Source organism: Rhyacophila brunnea, unplaced genomic scaffold (genome assembly GCF_057557595.1).
Source record: "Rhyacophila brunnea isolate RB1 unplaced genomic scaffold, BYU_Rbru_1.0 scaffold_15, whole genome shotgun sequence".
NCBI lineage: Eukaryota > Metazoa > Arthropoda > Insecta > Trichoptera > Rhyacophilidae > Rhyacophila > Rhyacophila brunnea.
The window spans coordinates 17884838-17906927 of NW_028232806.1; the positions used below are offsets into that span (position 1 = coordinate 17884838).

The following is a 22090-nucleotide window of genomic DNA, read 5'->3' on the forward strand; positions in this document are numbered from 1 at the left end:
GGTGAATTCAAAATAAAAATATTCAAACACTTTATGAAATTTAATAATTATCGGCAGTCACACAAATAACATATACTTAATAAAAAAACTGCTTGTTATTTTACCTCAAACATAATCTCTAAAAATGGAAAACCGCTCAGTGATTGAGAATATAATAATATAAAGGAAGAGTGGTTTAAATGCTTCCACCGATCTCCGAGTCTGAGTAATTTGAATTAAAAAAAGATATGCCTTCGGCTAGAAATACGATAAAAGATAAAATATTAATAAATCAATTGTAATTTTGAAACCTTTTTAATAGAACTCTTAAAAACTATTTTTTTAGAAAACTAAATAAAAACTTTTCGCAATAAAAAAGCTGGTTGCACCTCAGACAGTCGAAAAATATTATTTGGGAAATTTTGGCACGCGTACGTAAAAAGGTTTACAATACCTGCTAGATTCTAGAATGTTCTTCAGTGGTGTTGGCATATTATAAAAATAATCCGAAAATACAGTAATTTTGTGTCTTATTAATAGTATGTACAAACTATAAAATATAAACGAGCCAACGATGAGAAATTATTTGTTGTCATTTCATCACCTTTTATGTACGTAGATACATAGTTATTTAATACTGTTATATAAAAAAAGCATTCCACCATCTTTTAACTAAGGTAGGTAGAGAATTAAGTTTCTGAAAATAGGTAGGGGTAGATGATTGTTATATTATAATGGAAACATGACTATTTTATTTATGTATGGTCCCAGTATTGAAGCTTGATTTGATATAAATAAAAAGGATTTCAAGGTATACACATTTATATTGCAAGCTTCGTATCTTTCCGCTAGGTGCCTCTTTAAAAACGGCTCAGTAAAGGCTTCACCTTAAGACAATGATCAAAATTTTAGAAAGGCTTCGCAGAAGAGACCGCTTTTTTATATCATTTTGTTAATGACGGCCAGATTGAAAAGCTGCCACTCTGCATAGGGAGTAAAGTTATTGGAGAAATACGAGACATGCCTAGGATGTTTATACTCCCATTCACTAATCTGCAAATACAAAATGAATTCAACATCTACATAGGTACCTATATTCTTTTTGTACCTATTCAAATATTTTGTTATATTAATGTTTATTTATTTGTGTATCCTAAAACATTAGACACCTACGTACCTAGTCAGCTCATATTTAGTAGGTAGGTAGGTACCAATAGCTGTTGCTTATTATCTTATTAGGCACCTACCTAACTAAAAGTATGTATTAATTGCATTTGTTTGCGTATAAGCATAAAATATAGGTAGGTACAATATAATACACGTCTTGTCCCTTGTTGAAATACCCTGTAACAATTTTAATCGTAACCATTTTTTATTTCACCATTACAAGGTAATTGAACGGTCGTGTATCTGGCAGCATTGTATTGGGATTGGACTGCAGTTACAAAATAAACTTGTTGAATTGCATCATCTTCAGTTGACCCGGTGCTGCCAGCATTACGATTATTGTTATAGTACTTTGTTCTATAAATTTGTTCTCGCTTTAAATGTACAATAGTACGTTAGGTACCTACTCGGCATTCAGAAAGATTTTGAGACACTGCCTCTTGATACGAATAGCAATAGACTATAGAGGATTCGATTAATAATGAATGTTTTACGAAAAACCCGACTGGTTTCATCCTCAACTAACAACGTTATATTATTATGTCTTCTGTAAAAAAAAACCCGGAGCTGGGTAGTCCACTAGCTATTATTTTTCATGGGTTATATGAGAAAGCTTTTGTCAGCCCACGTTGTTCTTTTCGTTGAAGATGAGGATACTGAAAACATAATATTATTACATGGTTCCGTCCCAAGGGTCATTACCATTAATGCTCTTTATGAGGTCAACAATGTTCTATTACTTAAATCTTTTGCTCACCTGGAAATTTCAACAATATCAAAACAGAAATCGCTGGTTGACGGGTGTACCTACCTATCATACATTCGTAGCATCGAAGCAAGCATAAAATATATTATTATGACTAGGTACTAGGTACCTAATAATTAGGAAGAAAAAATAATTATTATTTTGTCTTTCTGTTATATCTACCTATAAAGTATCACTCAGACGAATTAACGAAAATACTACGTATTCAAATGTCAAAGCCCATTGAACACGGCAAGCAAAAGGGGCGCGCGCTATTTTATTTTATCCGCTTCTGTGGGTCTATTCTATACTTATCGACCGCTAAAGTGATAAAATGATAAATATTATCAAAATTAGGGTAGGTTTGTATCAAAGTATTAACACGTATTGTAACAGTTACAATAGGTTGGTTGAAATTGTTGCAATAAGCGCTAAGCAAGAGAGGTGCTGTTAAAATATAGCATTTATTGCAACAATTACAACAACTTATTGTAATTGTAACAATAAGTGCTAATACTTTGATACCAACCTACCCTAAGTTTGGTAATATTTATCACTTTATCATTTAATCACTTAAGCGGTCGATAAGTATAAAATAGACTCACTGGACGCGTTGTCGATACACGGGCGCCTTGGAATTATTTTAATAACAATAAAGTCATTGTTTAGTTGCTGGGTTTGCGATGTATTGCTAGTAGAATTATGTTACCGTGAATATGAATTACAAGCCGCCGATAAATAAAATAATATTTTTATTGCTTTGTTATGAGAGGTGCTGATAATAATAATTATTTTGTGCTTCTCGCGCTCCTTATTACATAGGTGAAAGGTAATGCGCGGGTGGAAGGAGAGCCATTTCGGTTGTATTCACGCTTCACGGGCCTACTACCTAGTGAGTGCCCCGATCCGCCGCGTTTGGTGGGCTTTGTCCCTTGTAACTTTGTAACTTGATATTGAATTGGTATTGACATTATCTATGTCTATTTTCAATTTAGACTTATTGGCTTTAAATTACTACTTAATAATTTCAAAGGCAGGTCGCCCGTAGTGGTTAAAAGTGGAAGCGATGATGGGATACAGTTTACTTACAACGATAACGAGAATAAAATTCACATAACATAATATAATTACCTACCTACATCGACTATGACTGGGTATCTACGTAGAAAATTGTGAAAGTGGAGCAATATACATACATAATTTCGCATTTGCCGTCGCATATGCCATCATTTTATGTATCTATACGTCTAATAATAATTTTCTCTGCATGGAAGCCATATTAATTTATAGACGTAGGTCGTAGGTAGACGTAGCATGAAAATGTTATTATTTTTAATAGGTAGATTAACCAGAAATAAAACCATTACGTATTAAACTTTAAAAAATACAGGACCAAAACACCTATAGTGTTGAAAATAATTTTTCAATAGATTTTTTGGGCGGACAAAATAATATGTTAGTGTTAGATAGGTAATATGTTAGTTACCTATCTGCTTTAAAAAATAAGTACTATAACTTTTACACTGTCACTGTTTAGTGGTTTGTACTAAATTCCGTCATTTATAAAAGAGATGGCAACACTGAAAAATGCTACTCTTGAACTTTACTGTCAAGTTTATGTTTTTACTTTTGACACTGTCTTCCCTTGTTCCCCTGCTGTTTATTTACAAAGTTGCAAACATCATTAAATTAAAAAGTGTTGCTCGAGTGTCGATCTACTAATAGTGATTTCTTATTGTATTCACGTAAGTATTTTCACATTTGTTTTGATAACTCTTCAGGTTATAATAATTATTGGAAGAATTTGTTGTTGGTAGGTACTTATATGTAGGCATTGGGTTGGGTCTTCTGAATTTTGAAGTTGCCACGTTTATTCCCCTTATTATAGATTATACCTAGTATTATTCTTATCTTATTACTTATTAGTGATTAGAATCTGGCACTTTATTTAATATTGGTGACGTAATTATAAAACAATAACAAATTGCCGGTGTAATGACTAATGAGTGGAAACGTCAATGCAAAAAAATATGATAAAAAAAAACGTTTTATTAGATGGTGTTACATTCTAGGATAAATGTGCCGCAGATGCCGTCATGAGATTTTATAACTTTCTTTTTAGACCAAACCTAACCTACCCCAACCTAATATTACCTCATATCTTTGTCGTACAGGCAGAAGTCACTAACACCAGTTTTGACGAAATTGAGATTTTAATGTCGTTATACAGAAAAAGTAATGCTGCTCGACTGGCAGAAGTCACGATTTAAGATTATTGAACATATAAAAAAATAAAAGTACTTAATGAATAACTCAAAAAATAAAGATTTTACAACCATTTTAACATCAAAAACATAAAATATTGATTATCTCAGAGCTGGAGTTAGTGACTTCTGTCTGTACGCCCACGAATTATAATCTTGGTTTGTGATAATGGTGCATCAAAATGTATGAAAATTCCAAATTTTCAATTAAGGATTATTGGATCGAAAAGCCGATGCACCGACAGAAAAAGCTATTTATTATAATTGTCTACATGGAATAAACTGTTTTCGTAAAAAAAAATCATAAAAGCTCATGGCCACCTCTGCGGCACAATTACCAAACGCTTTATTGGATGGTGTTACATTCTGGTTAATTCCATTACCCTGGCATTACCATGGCAAGTGTGTCGAGTCGAGCAGATAATTGAGATAAACACACATCACAAAATTGCTCTAACAGTAAAAAATGTAGCCTGCAATTTTAGTTTGATAATGGTTAATATTTTAAAGTATGTGATTTTTAATTGTGTGTCGATACTCGAGAACTCCATAATTCAATTGGATTTAAGTACTTACTAAAAATACACTAAATACCCATCATTTTACCGTGAACACCATTTGGAAAACGCTACAGTAGGGCGCCATACTGCCTTTAACCTTAGCGATAGGTAGGGGGGCCCGTCAAAGATCCTAGCCTGGCGGTCCGCTTCATTATGTGGGGGCCATGCTACTACCTACCTAAATCCTGTTTGAATATTTGTTTTTTATTAACCATGCCCTTCCTTTTTCGTACAAGGTGGTTATTAGTAATTTGTTCACGCATGAGAGCCATCCTTATTAGAATATTACGGGTCTATGTGTGGCCAAAAAATTCTTCACTGGAAAGGTGTCTAACATTCTCTTTTGTGTCTTCAACTCACGATAAACAAGAATTTATTTCAATTGGTTTAATGGAGGATAGTTAAACTATGACAGTAGAGCCGTTTCCGTTTACAAGTTAATACCTACGTAATTAGTCTGCAATGTTTATTGTGAAATGCTACATTTTTCTAATGGGACATCAATATTCTTATCTACTGATTGCAGTACTAAAGTAGGTACTTGATGGTTAGTGTTCCCTGACACCTGGCACCTGACACCTAGTGGGTTGCATCAGGCACATAGATAAAGATAAAATCAGGCAGAGGTGTAAAGGGCACTCAGCACCTCAGCCGGTGGGATTCAGCTGGTGGCAAAATATTCGAAAAAACGTGTTTACAACAGCGCTCGAAATAGAAAAGTTTATGTGCTGGTTTTTTTGCTTGTTTATACCTACCGACCTACCTTAGACGGACAAATGCAAGTCTTTAGAGATCTGATACACACTACTACTAAAGATTTAAGTAGGCAACGTTTTTTAACACCGCAGGCGAAAAAAACTAATTTATACGAAATACGCTGTCAAAAATTTTTCTTACGGGTTTTCTACCCCGGCAGAACGTCACTGTTTTTTACCTACTTATAAAATAATGTATTATTTACGACTGTTTAATTATATCAATTGGTAATATCACAGATATTGGATACCTAGTTCAAGTTTGGCGTCCTCGATGGCGGAGCGGTTGCACATCAGGCCTATAATGTTGTTGGGTGTCAGGTGTTGCTCTAACTACGTCATATTTTTTGTCAATACTATCGAACTTCACGCTTATATGGTATACTTATAAGGGGGTTTATCGCACAGGCAAATTTTTCACAAGGGTGCCTCCAAACCTGTCGGTGCCACAGACCTCCGCTTATCTAAAATCACCACTGCTTGAGAATAGGTTTTGTGGATATGCTCAATTTTCAGTACCTAGGTGGTGTTTATGTCAATTTAAAATTTTTGTTATTTGTCTGTTTAAGACGGGTACCCTAAAATAAATAATAAAATGGGTATGTAGGTAGGAAAAATAAAAGGGGACGGCATTTTAAGGCACTTTTGTCTAGGGGCGTCACTGCGTTACAATATACAGTTTTGTAATTCAGAATGTTATATTTTTTTATTTATAGGTACCTGCCTACCTTATAAAAAATTCTGAGAAAATTTTGATGATTATTTTAACATTTTTCATTTTGTTTATATTTACTATAAAAACAATTTTATATTAATTATACGAACCACCGTAGTGCGGCTTTGTCGACACTATAATCCAATCCATCGACCCTCTGACTTACGATTGTTTTAGATTAGATTTTTCAACAATTTTCAGCCGTAAAGTAAAAAGTAAACTACCATTTTCACTCCTAAGCCGAGCATATGTGCCTCGATAAAGTAGAGGTTATATTAAGGCTATACCTCAGCTGAGGCATGGTCTAAAAAGATTGTAACTATGCGACGCGCGGATTGTGCTAATGACGCATGCCAAACAGAACATAATTTATCATAAAAATTAACATGCGTCCATTTAGTGTTATGTTTATTGTTATATTAGTAATAATAATAATATATTCATTGCATGTTTTCTTTTTCGAGTACTGGCATAACGTTTTTTAGTCATTTTTACACAATATAAAAATATATTCTTATGACAAAAAAAATATCGATATGCTCCCACCTCGAATGCCGCTTGGCGATTGGCGACAAATGCGAAATTTCGTCCCACCTATTGTTGAAAATTATTTGCCGTTTCACTTATGTATGCTCTTAACAGACCCTTTTACGGGGAATAATTGTTGACCATTTGCTCAACCCAGTACTGTCGAACAAGATCTTTTTGTCAACCTGTTCGAACTGTGAACTAATAAGCCCCTCCCGTTTTTAACCGCACTTCGACTGCAACGACTTCCGGTTATCAACGAGATGTCAACCTGTTAAAACTGTGAACTAACAAGCCCCTCCTATTTAGTTAATCACACTTCGACTCCAGCGACTTCCGGTTATTGCCTAGATCTTCTTGTCGGACAATACTTTTTAGTCGGAATCAAACACATTGGAAAAATATGAAAATTTGAGCCAGATACAGGTTTGGGTATGAACCTCTTTGTGGGCGGGTGTTTTAGCAGTGATCAACTGTAGGGACATTTGAGTTTTGTTCGGCTATCGGTCAGTAATCTTGTGATCGTTCATGTCCGCTGCAAGCTGATAAATAAAAGCTAGTCACTCACCAAAATCTGAACAGTGCGTATTTGAACCACGTTTTAAAATGGGTTCAACCATTTGAAAAAGTTAATACACCACACTAAAGTAATTAAGTACATTGGCTTTTGAATAATTAATTTTTAATAATACGAAATATAGCTTATCAGTCTTATCAGTTAGTAGTCAGTTTTTGATTATAATATTGTATTTAAGTATTATCTGTTTGTATTAATCAAACCATCTGGGCATAATCTATATAAGGCACCAAATAGTCTTCCCCGCTCATAATATAAATCCCCTTAATAATATTCATTTGTAAAGAATTTCACCAATCTTATCTCCTCTATGATATTAGATGGAGTTCTGTGATAGGACTACCTATATAAACAATGCCGTTCAGTATGTTTTTTATCTATTGTTTAGGAGGTGATTTGTAATAACGTGTTAAATTTATACCTGACATAATGGCGAATCTAATTGAAGAGAAGGACTTTATTGAGATGGAGTCGGTCCTTAAAAAAATAAGCAAAAAACTCTCCCTCGGGGATGACAAGAAAGATTACATCGATGGATACACTGAAGTCAGAACAGAGTTCCTCACGGCTCTTAGAAAAGAAGACCCGATATTTAATTCATATAAAAAGGTAAGCGATAATTATTATTATTATAAATTCTCAGATCAGATTAAATGATATAGACTTTTTTGCCATCTTCTAAACGAATGCTATCATTGTTTAAATCGATGTTCTATTATGTAGACGAGTTGATCCACAGTGTATGTAAACCGATCCGTGGGCAAAAAAGCTCTCGATTTTCTTTTCATCAGTAGCAAAGGGTGGAGGTAGGCTTTGGAAATCCAATATACATAGTTCACACTAATCTGTCAGTCATACTTAATTGTTTTCTTTGAACCAAGAGTACAAATTGCAGGTTGTATTAATTAGTTTTAAGATTTTATTAAACCCTGCCTAAAGCAAATTGCTTGTCCATTTATTTATATTATAATAATATTGTACTAAAGTAGTAATATTTTGTAATTAACTATTTATCTTATTCAACGAATAATTCACAAGATTTAAGAATGTACCATTCCAATTATTGAACATACATAATTTTGAAAAACACTTTCTGAGAGAATATATCTGTATACCAGAGGTAAACTATTGTAACTCCAAAAATCGTGAAATGGAGTTATTGTTATATTGTTACTTCATTACTTATCCTGCATACGTGGTAAACAGCTGTAACTCATATTACTCTTATTATAAAAGTTAAAAATGTCATTGTAACTCCATAACTATTAGTGGTAAACAACAGTAAGAAAATATACAATTCTTTTGATGAAGCTTATAATCGAACTACAGCGGTAAACAAACAAAAACGTGTTTTGATAAATAGATAAATTTTATCTTTTTCCATTCATGAATGCCACAAGTTGAAATTTCCAAAAATCACAAATTCGTCTCTCCTGTGAAGTTGTCATTTTGGATTTACCGTAGTTTACCTCTGGTATACAGATATTATAACCAATAGAAAAAATCTTTTTTGAAAAAAGTAAGCCACCCCGTCAGGGAATCGAACCCTGCATCTTCCGGGTTTACGCCCCATCCGTGCATTACCTCTATGCTACCTGGGAGATGCAGGGTTCGATTCCCTGCCGGGGTGGCTTACTTTTTTCAAAAAAGATTTCTTCTTTTGGTTATAATATATTCTCTCAGAAAGTGTTTTTCAAAATTATTTATGTTCAATAATTAGAAAGGTACATTCTTAAATCTTGTGAATTATTCGTTGAATAAAAGAAATAGTTAATTATAAATTATTATCAAGTTCAAGTAAGTTACATCATAAAAAATATTGGAGAAATCCACGACGTCGGTTAGTAATTGAAGTAATAGGTATCTACTTTGATTTAATAAACAAAAATCGATTGCCAAAGTAGCTTGATTTGGAAGAGCGCTGATGAGTGGGTATTAAAAGTTGCCAATAGTTAAAATTTGTCGCAATTAGTATGTCACTGCGTAGCATAGAGGTAATGTGCGGATGGGGCGTAAACCCGGGAGATGCAGGGTTCGATTCCCTGCTGGGGTGGCTTACTTTTTTCAAAAAAGATTTTTTCTATTTCTATATATTAAAATGTCATCAATTTATATATCTCAATCTATTTATATATTTTTCATCCTTACATAATGTATTATTGATATTGTTATGTTAGTTTATGGTCAACTATTTATGGACCGCAAAAAATGTAAGTTTGGGCCGCATGTGGAATGCAAGTGAGGGTAAAAAACTAAAGTAATGGTTATTTTTGTATGGTATTCAATATTTTTACAAGGTGTGCGCTATGATTCTTTGTGTTGGTTCAGTTTTAATTTCATACTTGAACCGAAAGACACTTATGTTACGATGAAGAAAAATGAAAACATATTGGGCATTTTCAGATTCAAATGATGGGAAGCTCGTACGAGAGGACTAGAATCCGTCTGGCTGACGAATTCGACATGAACATATGCATGAAACTCCCTTTCGATTACAGCCATGTGGTCTTGAAGAACGGACCCACGGGGGGATTCGTCACGATTAAAATCCCCGGCCAGCTAGAAATATTGAAAAAATCACCGCAGTGGGTCAACTTTAAGTCGATCGACAAATGGATGGACAATGAAGGCAACATATTCCAGGATAAGCTTAGGCTTTGGATGCATAGTGTCTGCACAAAGGCCAGCAATAGCTTGAATAGTTCGTCAAGCGAGATTTGGTCAAAGTACAAAGTCACTATTAAACCGTCGGGTCCGAGTATCGGCTTGTGGGTCGAACACCGTCTTAAAGGCATAAAATTTTCAGTGGATTTTGTCCCCGTTCTGGTATTTAAGTACCCGATTTGGCCGAGCAACGTTAATAAAAAATACGCTACAGAGTTCTCAACTGATGAATGGTATGCGGTGCCTAAGCAAGTGTCGGGAAGTCCCGACGTGACAGGAAAGCTGTGGAGGATATCCTTCCCTCAACAAGAGTGCGATATGCTCAAAGGAAAGAACCAACTGAGGGTTGCCCAGCGATTGGTGAGTTCTTCAAAATGTTTTTATAAAGCGAGATTATCTCGTGGGCTATTGCTAACTTTTGCATTTTTCTTGCCAGATCTAGCATGTTGGAATAGTCATCTAGCTTGTGAGATTCGCATCTGGTGTATGACTTTAAATTTAGTGTTTTTTGATACTGCAAGTAGCTTTGAATGTCTCAATATAAAGATGGAATATTAGTATCAGATTTTTTTTTAAATCAACGTACTAGCACTAGCGCCTTTAATATCCAATAAAATCATTGTTATATTTAAGTGATTTAGTACCTGCATTAATTTTTAGTTATACTATGTTTTATTTATTATTTCATTCATTGTCTGTTCTCATGAAAACAATGTGGATTAATTTGCCATAAATTTTTTTGAAATGCTACTTTTTTATTTTGAGAAAACCTAGCAATTTTTCTACTATAGATATTCTTTTTTTATCCTAGCTGGCATACTTTTATGAATGACAGTTGGCAACACTGCTAGTGAGCCTTTTTTTTTACAATATATTCAATAAACAAAATGTCAAACTTATTTCGAAGATCTTTATCTATGGAAGAGATGCCGTATTTAATTTTTCTTGACATAACCCCTTGTAAACAGCCACGGGTTTATTGTCACAACAATTATTACTGTTTATTCAAAAAATGCTGATTGTGTCGCCAATCTCATTTTTCAAGTACAAATGGGAGGCGTTGGTTATTTATGTGTGTTTTTGTCACAAATAATGATTGATGACAGTTCTGAATTTATTGATTTACATTGTACCAATATTGAGAAAATAAACACTCGAATGAGGAATGCTTTATCTGCGAAACTTACATTTATCATTAGTTAAAACATTTAACAAGGTACTGGTGGTTCATTTGCATTTATTGATATTAACAAAATATAGTGGTATTTTTAATATAATTAGAATAATTTTTTTTTTTCGACCATGTCCGATCCTAATAAGATCATATGGGCTTCCACAGAGTGGAGGTTTGTATTCAGATTTTGTTTTTACGAGAAATGGATGTCAGCCACTTGCTCAACCTATTGGATTCATACCCCGGGACTCAAACACAAATTGAAAAACAATATGTGTATTTGCCAGATCCAGGATTCAAACCTGGGATCCACAGCGCTATAGGCCGACGCTTAAATCGCGCGGCCATCGTGGGACTGTCCATATATTAATTATAAAAGTAGAATGGGTAGAATGAATATATTAATTATGAAATATTAAAAAAGACCATTGAATTGATATGTATTTTCGGAATAATCAAAGTGGTCTCAATCAACCTATTACATATCATCGCTGTAGGATTGGTTTGTCGAATAGACCAAATGTCAAATGTTCAGGAGACAAGAAACAAATTTCATTATCCTGGAGGTATTTAAATTGTTGTTTTTACAGCATATGAATGCTGTATTCATTACAATGGAATTCAAAGAAAAGGATGGTTCTGGTCCATTCTGCATTTTAAAGGTCGATTTCGAAAAAAACGGATATTCGACAAACCAATCCTATAGCGACGATATGTAGAATCAACCGCTTGAAGTAAATCTGTTCATTGCAGAAAAATAACAAATTTAAATCAAGCCTACTATCTTTTATTTTTATTGTCACAACAATACATACTGCTGGCAGTAAATCTAGGTATGTGTAAAAGGGCTATATCATTTAATAAATTAAAATATAACCGCCCAACTGTAGAACATTATGCAAAGTAATCAAGAAAATTTGTTTTTAAAAAATTGCATTCGCAATTTAAAATGAGGTGAGAATAATGGTAGATGACGACAGGCTTTCATTTCTTTGCAGATTAAACAGTTGCGGGAGAATCGTCAATTGCCATTCTTGAAAAGCTATTTCATAAAGACCGCTTTTATGTTGGTGGTAGAAAAGAAGAAAAATGACTGTCAATTTTGGGAGAAGAATCTGAGCTATATCTTCATGTACATGTTGATTGACTTGTGTGAGAAAATCTCTGCCGGGTGCATTCCGTTCTTTTGGGACCACAGTTACAATGTACTCTCGGCCCTGACTCCGACTCAACTCAACCATTGCAAAAGTAGTCTGCAAGGGATGGTCGAACACATCAAGAAAAACTACAAAGACGAGCAGAAAATAATGGCTTATTTGATGCCACAGTGAAATCTTATAACTATCTTATATGACAGTATGATATTACTGCAATTAATATAACCATTAATTAATAATAAAAGCTTTTTGAAACTGCTTATTTTGAAGATTATCGCTTGAAAATCTTCTTCTCTTCAGAAGTATTACCTAGGGTAGGATTTTGGCTCCTTCACTGACTCTGGTTTCTAACACACTGTCTTTGAGTTCCCATGTTTTTTGCTTCAGTCTTTACGGTGCATCCGGTTCTATTTCACATATCTTCATATATCAGCCACTACTTCGTTTCTGCAACATTCAATTTGGTCATTATCTTCGGTGACTCCTGAAGTGCTTGCGAAGATCCTGTGTCCATGATATGTACTACGCATGGCAGTCTTTGCGATTTGTTATATCTTATAATTGTTTGGTTCTCTTAACCGATTCTGTATATGTTCCCCGCTGTAAGTCCAAAGATTTTTCGAGTATGTCGCTCTCGAGTATTGCTCATTTGTTTTTTTAGATTTAGGTCAGGTGACACTTCTCACGACCGTGAGTGATCGCCGGTCTAATTAAAGTTTTATGAATAGGAAGTTCACTTCTTCGATTTGGCAATCGCTGAAAGGGATGCTCACATTCATGTGTATCTTTACAAGGAAAGGATGTTGAAAAATAATCCGGCTCTCGTATAAATAAATTATTTCTTCTTACAGATCAAACAGTTGAGGGAAAATCGTGAATGCACTTTCTTAAAAAGCTACTTCATAAAGACCGTTTTTATGTTGATGGTCGAAAAGAAGAAGGATGATAGACAATTTTGGCAGAAAAGTGTGAGCTATATCTTCATGTTCATGTTGACAGACCTGTATGAGAAAATTTGTAACGGAACAATTCCGTTCTTTTGGGACCACAGTTACAACATACTGTCGGCCTTGACTCCGAATCAACTCAGCCACTGTAAAAATAGTCTGCAAGGATCGATCAAGTTTATCGGGAAACACTACAAAGATGAACGGAAAATTTTGGAACTTCTGATGCCTCCGAGTGAGCGAGGGACCCTGCAGTCTGATGGGATCAGCGACTTTGAATTTGTGGACCAACTTGTTGCCGATGTCGACCTGGCGATTCAAAAAAAAGAGAATCAAAGCTGGTGTGTAATCTCATGATTTTCCGATATGCTGTTAGCCAGTACAATAATACTTCGGTTTACGATGCCTTTACAAATAGTTTACATTAAATTTTAGCTCTTGAAAGACAGTAGGTATTTATTATTTTCAAGAATCGGTTTTGTAGTAATTATATGAAACAAATATCTACTTAACAGTGTAACAAACATTTGGATTATTAAAAGTTTTTTGATAAATTATTGCTATATACGCATATTATATTTTATTATAAGATTACGATTTCATTATCATATTTCATTTATCTCTTATCGCACTAATACATATAACCATATCGAACTGTAAGTAAAACTTTTTTTTATATAATATAATAATGGCATTTTATGAAGAGTGATCTATTTTAATAATGTAACTAGCAGGCATGATTAAGTATAAATTGTGGTCCTACCAAAGAAAACGTAATACATAGAGTGCGTGGTATGTAGTGTTTTTAGAATTGAAGAAAATGAAATTGATTTTGAAAAGTGGCGGAGATTGTCAATACAGTTTTATATTAATTTGCCCCTCTAATTATTATATTCTCTATGGTATTAACGAGTTAGAAATTTTATACGAATAGCTGACAACCGTTCTTTGTAAAAAGTTGACACGGTGAAAAATAGGTTAAAAACCAACTAACTCAACGGTCTCTTGATCTATAGAAGAAATTCAAAAGTTACCTGTCTCAATTTGGGTGTGAGATATTAATTGTTGATTAACCATTATAGAGTAGGAAGATATTTGTCATTATTATGAGACATAACACAAGTAATTTTAGAAATGCTTATATGGAATTTAATTGTAGAAAGTAAATAGAGGAGATAAAATGTATCAGTGCTATACACTGAAATAATTTTAAGGAAGACTGATGACAAATTCGATATGTGTATTATTTTTAACTATTTTTATAGAAGAAACTAATAAAGAATCTTTTTATATTACAAAAAATTATATAAATTTATATTATACTTCACTAATTATAATCATAGATATTGGCGATGTTTCATTGAATGATTGTAAACATACTTTGGATGACTTTATAATACTATATTGATTTGAATGTAATCAGAAATTTACATATTCTATAATATTTGAAATACATTATTATAAACATATCTGTATCTATTTTTTTTTCAAAATAATTGTCAAAATATTGATTCTATTAAACTATGGCCAAATAATAATATGAATGTATTGTCATTCTCGTATCATAGTTCCATTTTGCCATATTTATATATATAATATAATAGCTGTTATTTCGTAAAAAACATTATTATTTATTTATAACAATGACATTAATATATGGACGAATCATCTGGAAAAGAAAATGACACTCACTTTATTGTCGGGTCTGCCGAATGGCATAATCTGTTCTAACACCATTACAATAAAGGTGATATTGCTATAAATTCCAGATGCTTTTTGTTGGGTCTGCCGAAAGTTTCGGCTCGAACGGGTTCGCTCAAATGAACATTGACATTAGAAACACTGCTCTGACGCCATCACAATAAAGGTCATATTGCTATAAATTCCCGATGCGTGATATCGCGTAATGGAATTGCGTGACGTCTTCGTAAACATGCGAATGCGCGAGTTTACTTGCTAGCTACTGTATTGAATGCGTCGTCCATTTAATAATGTCATTGATTTATAAGAATTTGAGAGATTATTGGTATAGACTAGTCTCTTCAGTTGGGCATCTGAGAACACTGGCGCGCTATTGTTTTCTTGTCCTGATTGATCGTAAAAGTCACCCGGTCTAATGGTGGCTTGTTATTACCCATAACTCTTCTAATAAGTTCACTAATATAACCCGATATTGCGGGGGTGTTTACATCAATATACAAACAAGACAGAAAAATGAACAATATATTTGGTAGTCAACTTAAAAATAAATTTTCTAAAGGATGTGATATTTTGAATTGTAACAAATTTTTTGTAACGTACAATCTGATAGCGGTATGACCACTACTCACTATCCGTTAATGCTTGTTTGACAGGTGAAATCGGTCTTAGGATTTTATGAAATTGATATTATTTCAGAATGTATGTTTTTGAGGTGTTCCAAATTTTGTAATATCAATTGTCTTCGAAACGGAATTATATTATACAGTAGAAAATGTCGACCATTAGCGGCAACTCGGTAGATCTGAATTACAACTTTACTATCTTAATGGTCCTGGGTCCTGTGTTCAAGTCCCAGCTGGTTAGATATGTTTTATTCAGATGTTTCGATTAACACATGTTTAATGAACGAGTAGGGATCAAGTGAATGTTTGTATAATAATGTCTTTTGGATTATCCACATTGTGATACCTTTATGCTCTCTCAAGAGCAGATGCGGTTGTAGAAAAAAAGACTTAAAAATTGGTGCTTAAGAAATGTGAAGATACATGTTTGTATGGGAATAATAACATTGTTCGATTCGAAATAACTGCGATTAGTCATAAATAAACAAAGAATGCTCATTTGCACCAATGTTACATTATGCTAATCGCCTGATTACTGTGTATCAATTGTTTAGGTGGATGAAGTTTATCCCGACCCATAGGTCTAAGCTGTAAACCTAAGGAGTGACAATCCGAATATGGATATTTTAGGACACACTCCTTATCGACCGTTTAGATTAAAGGTATTTAAAAAAAATAAAAATATTTTTCAAATTAATTTTTAACTTGTGATAGTTGAACATTGTGAATGTGCAAATACGGCAACCCAGTTGGCAGAATGCCCGTCTGAGACGGATGGCGAAAATACATGTTTCTGTTGGAATGTCTAACAACTATTCCTCATAAATATCTGGGGTAATATAATGTCCGCTTTGTTAAATGCTATTTTTTAACGATATCTTATATATCGTCGGTGTTTTGTAAAAAGGGCGAATTAACCAAAATGCTACTTTACAGGAGGATTTTTAACTTTTCACATTTATTTGTTTTTTTACCTGTAGATGATTATAAATATCTAACAAGTTTATAATAAAGCTTAGAAAGAATACTGTCATTATAATAGGTATTATTATATAATATCTTAATAAGGCCTAATATGTCACATTTGCTTTTTATTTCGTAATTTTAATTAATTTAATTTTAGTCGATTATCGTTTTTAAGTACTTTCCTGTGGAGATAAAAATTCGCCGTTTTTACACAACAAAGCTAGTGGGGTACATATTGTATTTTCATTAAAATCTCGATTTCGCCAAAATGGTTGATTCGCCCTTTTTACAAAACACCGACGATATGTGCCCAATCAGCATTAATTCAACTGTTTTTAAAGTTACAGTTGCATATAAAAAAATCCTGTAAGTTTTAACAGGTAGATGGTAGATAATAATTCTTTTTTTGACACACTGTCAACTGGTGTCCAGTGACTGTGACTATGAGGCAGAAATGAGCATTTATTGCCCATGCCCATGCCCATTGCTCATGGCAACCAGCCACAATGCGTAAGGGGTACCTCAATGTCCAATTCAGAGTCTTTGTTAGAAGTGAAATAAATTTTATTGAATCGTTTGTAATTTTACTTAATTATTAAGCCAGTTACGTTGAGAATAAATAAAGTGTTATTATTATAGGATTTAATAAAACAACATTTATTTTGCATGTTTTTATTTGAACTATTGTAATATTATCTCTTTTGTACGTGTGATTATTTTATAAAATAAAAATTTATTGAATAAAATACATATATCAGTCTTTATATTAAAATAAAACAGAATAAATAAACACCCTCCCCAGTCGCGGTCTCCAATGAAAGTATTTCAAAAATGTCCTTCAAACATAACTATTTCATTTATAAACCTGCCAAGCCTCTACCTATATATAAATATATCACATTACTGTGAGGTTTGATAGTTTCGACACAAAACGAAACATAGAGCGGTGGTCGAGCAAGGGAAAGGAGGTACAAGGTTACAGGTTGGTTTGATGCAAGTGCAGTCGAGAATAAGAACCGTAACATTATCACATTTACCATGACTAATTCAAGATCAGGGTTAAATTGATAACCATTACAAGATTGTCACTGACCTCACCGAAAGAAAGTGCTATTATGCCGAGATACTGTTATTTGCAATTTTAGGTGATAGTTAATCTAAATAAAGATTATTCACTGTATGAAAAAACCTTTTCTAGGTTTCCGACTTTATTTATTTTTACTTTATTTTAAAGACGTTATTTCCGTGCCTCGCAGGCAAATGAATGTCATAGTGTATGTGGATTAATTTGCAATGTGAAATTACTTACAGATGATTTAATTATTAGTTTATAAATACACCACATTGTCAGCAGGAGGGTGGCCGAGTGATGCGATGCAAACACTGTCAGCGATAGAATCCATACTTATAAAAATAAGCTTCTGCCTACATCTTGTGAGTGTGAAGAAATGGTATGTGCATACCTTAGAAAGAAAGCCCACAGGAGATGCCATGAAGAGATGTAGAATTTGCAAATGGTTTACGAGGAATTCCTCAGCTTACACCGTTCTAAATAGTAGTGGAGTGGTGAAATGTTACCCTTCTGTAATCTCAGGAAATAGATCGATGGCATATTTTTTATTACATTTATATTTAAAAACTGATAATGACATCTCAATAGGACTGATAGCAAAAACGGTACGCTAGTGGTGGCATAAGGATCATCACCTCTTGACCACATTTCTAGGAAAGTAAACTGAGTGACCTGCGCCCATTCTGCCCCACCACATTTAGTGTGTATATTGTATTTTGAGTTGTTGCGCCGCTGGAAAAATTGATGTGCTCTCTGTGTCCTGTCGGCTCTATTCTCGCAATTGTAACCGATTTTTCAGTTTTACTTTCAAATAAAGTATGTAGGTTCTGTCTTCTTAGTTTGAAGTTTTTTTAGACAACCTCGTACAATAAATTGTGCATATCTTTACAAAAATAGCAGTGGCGAAGGGTAGAAATAGGCTGTGGAGATTCGACATAAATGGAGCATACTACGCTTCGTCAGCTATACTTTTATACTATTTCATTGAACTAAGAATACAAATTGTCGATGGTTTTTAAAATTCAATTAAACCCTCCCCAAACCAAACCATAATAATATATTGGCCTAATTTTAGATATTTTATATCTAATATCTATTACGGTTTGCTTTAGGCAGGGTTTAATTGAATTTTAAAATGAATCAATGCCATCTGCAAATTGTATTCTTAGTTCAATGAAAACAAATAAGTATTACTGACAAACTTTAGTGTGCACTTATGTCGGATCTCCACAACCTACCTCCACCCTTCGTCACTGACAAATGTATATTTCATCAAAATGGATGAGTTCTAAAAATTGAACTTTGCAATATGTATTTAGTATTGATAATAATACAGGAGTGTTTTGATTTTCACTACATTATAGGTATTTATTATTGTGTATTAGTCAATTTTCAGGAAGCATTTTTATTATATACAGGTAATTCAACTGTTAATACACCCTACGTCGACCATTAAAAACTATATCGCAGTTAGGTTTAATAACATTCGCCTGTTGGGAATATGAAAAATCATTTATTTACCACTGTAACCTACAATGTAAAAAAAATGGTTGCCATGTGTAATAATCAGATCATAAATAAATTGCTTTGACCTTTGTCATTAGTCGAAGCAAATAAAATTCTGACAATCACAATAAAAGTTATAATTGGTAACAAAAAGAATTAAATTATAATAAATGCAAAATATTTATAAAAAAATGCATTTGACATTTTAAAATAATTCTGGCAGAATGATATTATTATGAAGATGACAATTCTAAGCAAATCAATAATTTATATAAACAATCATGGGTTAAAAAGTATGTTCAATAAATTCAATCCTAAAATACATAAAACATTTTGCCTTATTACTAACTACTTGTGTTCAACGAAACATCATGTGTAAATTTCCAAAAACCGAAACATCCATATTCCAATATTTGAAGCGGTAAATGACATTTTTGTGTGTAAATGATTTTTAAATGTTTTTTTCCATCGTTTATAGTGTTTATACCATAAAATGATGCAAATATGTCCAATTTTGTTAGCCGATAAACCTTTAATTGCAAAAAATATAAGTAAAATAAAAGTGGACATAAGGGATTGTCAATATAATTATGACACCACCTGTAGGGTAGTGGGGCCAGAGTGCGCAAGGGCGGCACTTTTCCAGAGAGTTTTCATCAATATTACATTAGACACAATACTTTTGAGTCGTGTGCATAAAGAAAATTAAGTCAATATTATTTCCGTGTATGGCGTGAATAAGTCTAAAAACATCAATTATTCTCAGGGTAGCTCATTGTAAGGTTGGTATTCTGTGGTAGGAGCTGCCCTGAGAATTGGGCGTAAAAATGCGAGGGAAGCAAAGGGAAAATGCAGTTCAATTCCAGTGATTATCTGATCTTTAGCATCTCGTTGCTTCGATTTTTTTTGTATTTTTGCCATTGGTTTTGTAATGAAATTTTCAGTATCTATTCGTCGAAATATTAAATGTGGGGGATGGAAAGGAGAGGGGAATTAGGATGGTTAAAAACTGTGAACCGGCACTATTTTATTTAGCACTATACACCACTGAACCCCAGGGCCTAAGGGGGATAATGTGATTATATGTGACGATGGGAATTGGGGAGGGTTGTAGAAAATCTGACATCAAAAATTCAACAACATAATACAATAATAACACTTTTTACGAAGAATAAAATATTCCGGGGAACCATTATACTGAGTTTTTTTAACCTATATTAACAAATTGGGGGAAGATTTCGTGATCTAGTGACGATGGAGAGCTGAAAGGAGGGGTCGTAACATACGGAAAATATGTGACATCATTATTTATAGACAATCCCAAATGGCATTTGTTTGTTTGTTTTAATTTAATTTATTTGTTTCTGCAAGTCATTAAGTTTTAAAACATTTTTATCGTATTGTTTTGCCGGGTTTTCATAGAATATCTATGTAATTTTTGTTATGATGCGGACATTGTATCAGTTTTTGGAAATGGATGCCTCGCATTAGAAAATAATATGAGACTACAATTAGACTACACGTTAAATCAATAAATATTCTTTGTCTATTGTTTTAAAAAAAATATAATAATACAGACCACAATAATAATTTTATTTATATTATAAATATAAATTTAAATGTACTCTATAATTATATAGAATTCAATCCTAATAAATTATAAAATATTATACTTATAGGCAAGAAATAAATATATCAATAATTAATGCATACATACATTAGGTACACGTTTGCGTTTTGTAAAACATTTCTTTTTAATAATTATAAGATATGATAGGTTTAACATTGTCAAATATTTTTTGTATTCATATATTACAACAATAACAGTATGCCTTATGTACTTATTTAATAATTCCCAACCTTTTTTATTTGGTGGAACCCTTGAAGCATCTTATAAAATCTAAGGGAACCCTACCTAACTGGATCTAGCGGGGAAAATTTAAACACCCTTACTATTTATATCCTAATTTATTTATCCAACATTTTCTTATTTCTGCGTTTTGCTATATTAACTGGGTGACGACTGCAACAGCCGTGCCGTAACGTATCGAAGAAAAATATATTAACTGGCTACATGCAAAAGAATTCTTTAAAATTTTGATATACCTACGTGTTCATAAACATTGACAGCCTGTTGGCGCTGCAGCTGAAAAAATTGTCACGTTTACGGAATCTACAGACCAATACGACACATTTGTGCTGTGACTGTAACATTAGCATACACATTTTAGTGGTTTCACAAAAATAAAAGGAATAGTCCATAGTAGGCGGCGACAATCATTATTCAATTCCTCATTGTTTATTCCTTCATTCCTTGTAGTTATAAAATTTTTTCTATGAAGTAAAACGCTTGCTAGGTAACTTGAATAATAACTATGACGCGATATCTAATCAAGTTATACAGTGCAACTCCGATTTTATGATCGGAATTCACGTTTTCCAGCTTTTGCGTGTAGTTTCTAGTCGTGTTGCATTCTAGTACAATTAATTCCTGGTTTTACATGTGTGCGTTTCTATTTATAGAGAGGTATGCAGCGCCCAAGACTAAGGTTACAGGCAATTGCATACGTTTTTTGTTAACATCCATTCAAATAATTTCTTAGCAAAGTTAAACATTGTCAGTTTAAGAGAGAAGGAACATTCTCAAAAGGTGAAAGAGCATAATCCAAATTAATTTGTATGATTTTTTAAAAAAAAATAGATTAATATAAAAAAAAATTCAATACTCCTACATAATCTACATTTTCCCATTATTTACGTTTGATTTCTTTTTACAAATTCTCATATAACACCCTCGACACATCTCACGGACCTGGTTGGGAATCACTGGTTTCTAATCATTATTGCATGGAATGGTGCAGAATTATTTGATGAAAATTGTTTAATTCATTAAATGCACACACTGTTTGCTAGCAGACTATCAATATATTATATTACCTAATATTAATAGCGGGTTTTTTCGGATTGGATAGCATTATATATTTTCATAG

At 33.1% G+C, this 22090-nt stretch overlaps 1 protein-coding gene across 3 annotated transcripts; it reads left to right on the forward strand.

Annotated features, from left to right (window-relative positions):
- The first annotated feature begins 3496 nt into the window (after window positions 1-3496).
- LOC147074980 (cyclic GMP-AMP synthase-like receptor) lies at window positions 3497-16286 on the forward strand. Of its 3 annotated transcripts, none has more exons than XM_085942701.1 (5): window positions 3497-3636; window positions 7679-7899; window positions 9694-10314; window positions 13137-13573; window positions 16111-16286. In XM_085942701.1, exons 2-5 carry the CDS (start codon window positions 7720-7722, stop codon window positions 16148-16150), a joined length of 1278 nt encoding a protein of 425 aa, XP_085798827.1. In that variant the 5' UTR covers window positions 3497-3636; window positions 7679-7719; the 3' UTR covers window positions 16151-16286. The 3 variants fall into 3 exon arrangements, with proteins under 3 accessions (XP_085798827.1, XP_085798830.1, XP_085798828.1); XM_085942704.1 differs by lacking the exon at window positions 16111-16286 and adding an exon at window positions 12127-12484 and having other exon boundaries at window positions 13137-13264; XM_085942702.1 differs by lacking the exons at window positions 13137-13573; window positions 16111-16286 and adding an exon at window positions 12127-12588.
- Window positions 16287-22090: the final 5804 nt, after the last annotated feature.

Excerpts from the sequence above, each read along its gene's own strand:
- LOC147074980 (XM_085942701.1), top strand. The coding sequence starts at position 7,720 with ATGGCGAATCTAATTGAAGAGAAGGACTTTATTGAGATGGAGTCGGTC. Across the intron at positions 10,315-13,136 it reads TGAGGGTTGCCCAGCGATTG|ATCAAACAGTTGAGGGAAAA; the intron begins GTGAGTTCTTCA and ends TTCTTCTTACAG. Across the intron at positions 13,574-16,110 it reads AAAAAAGAGAATCAAAGCTG|GTGGATGAAGTTTATCCCGA; the intron begins GTGTGTAATCTC and ends TCAATTGTTTAG.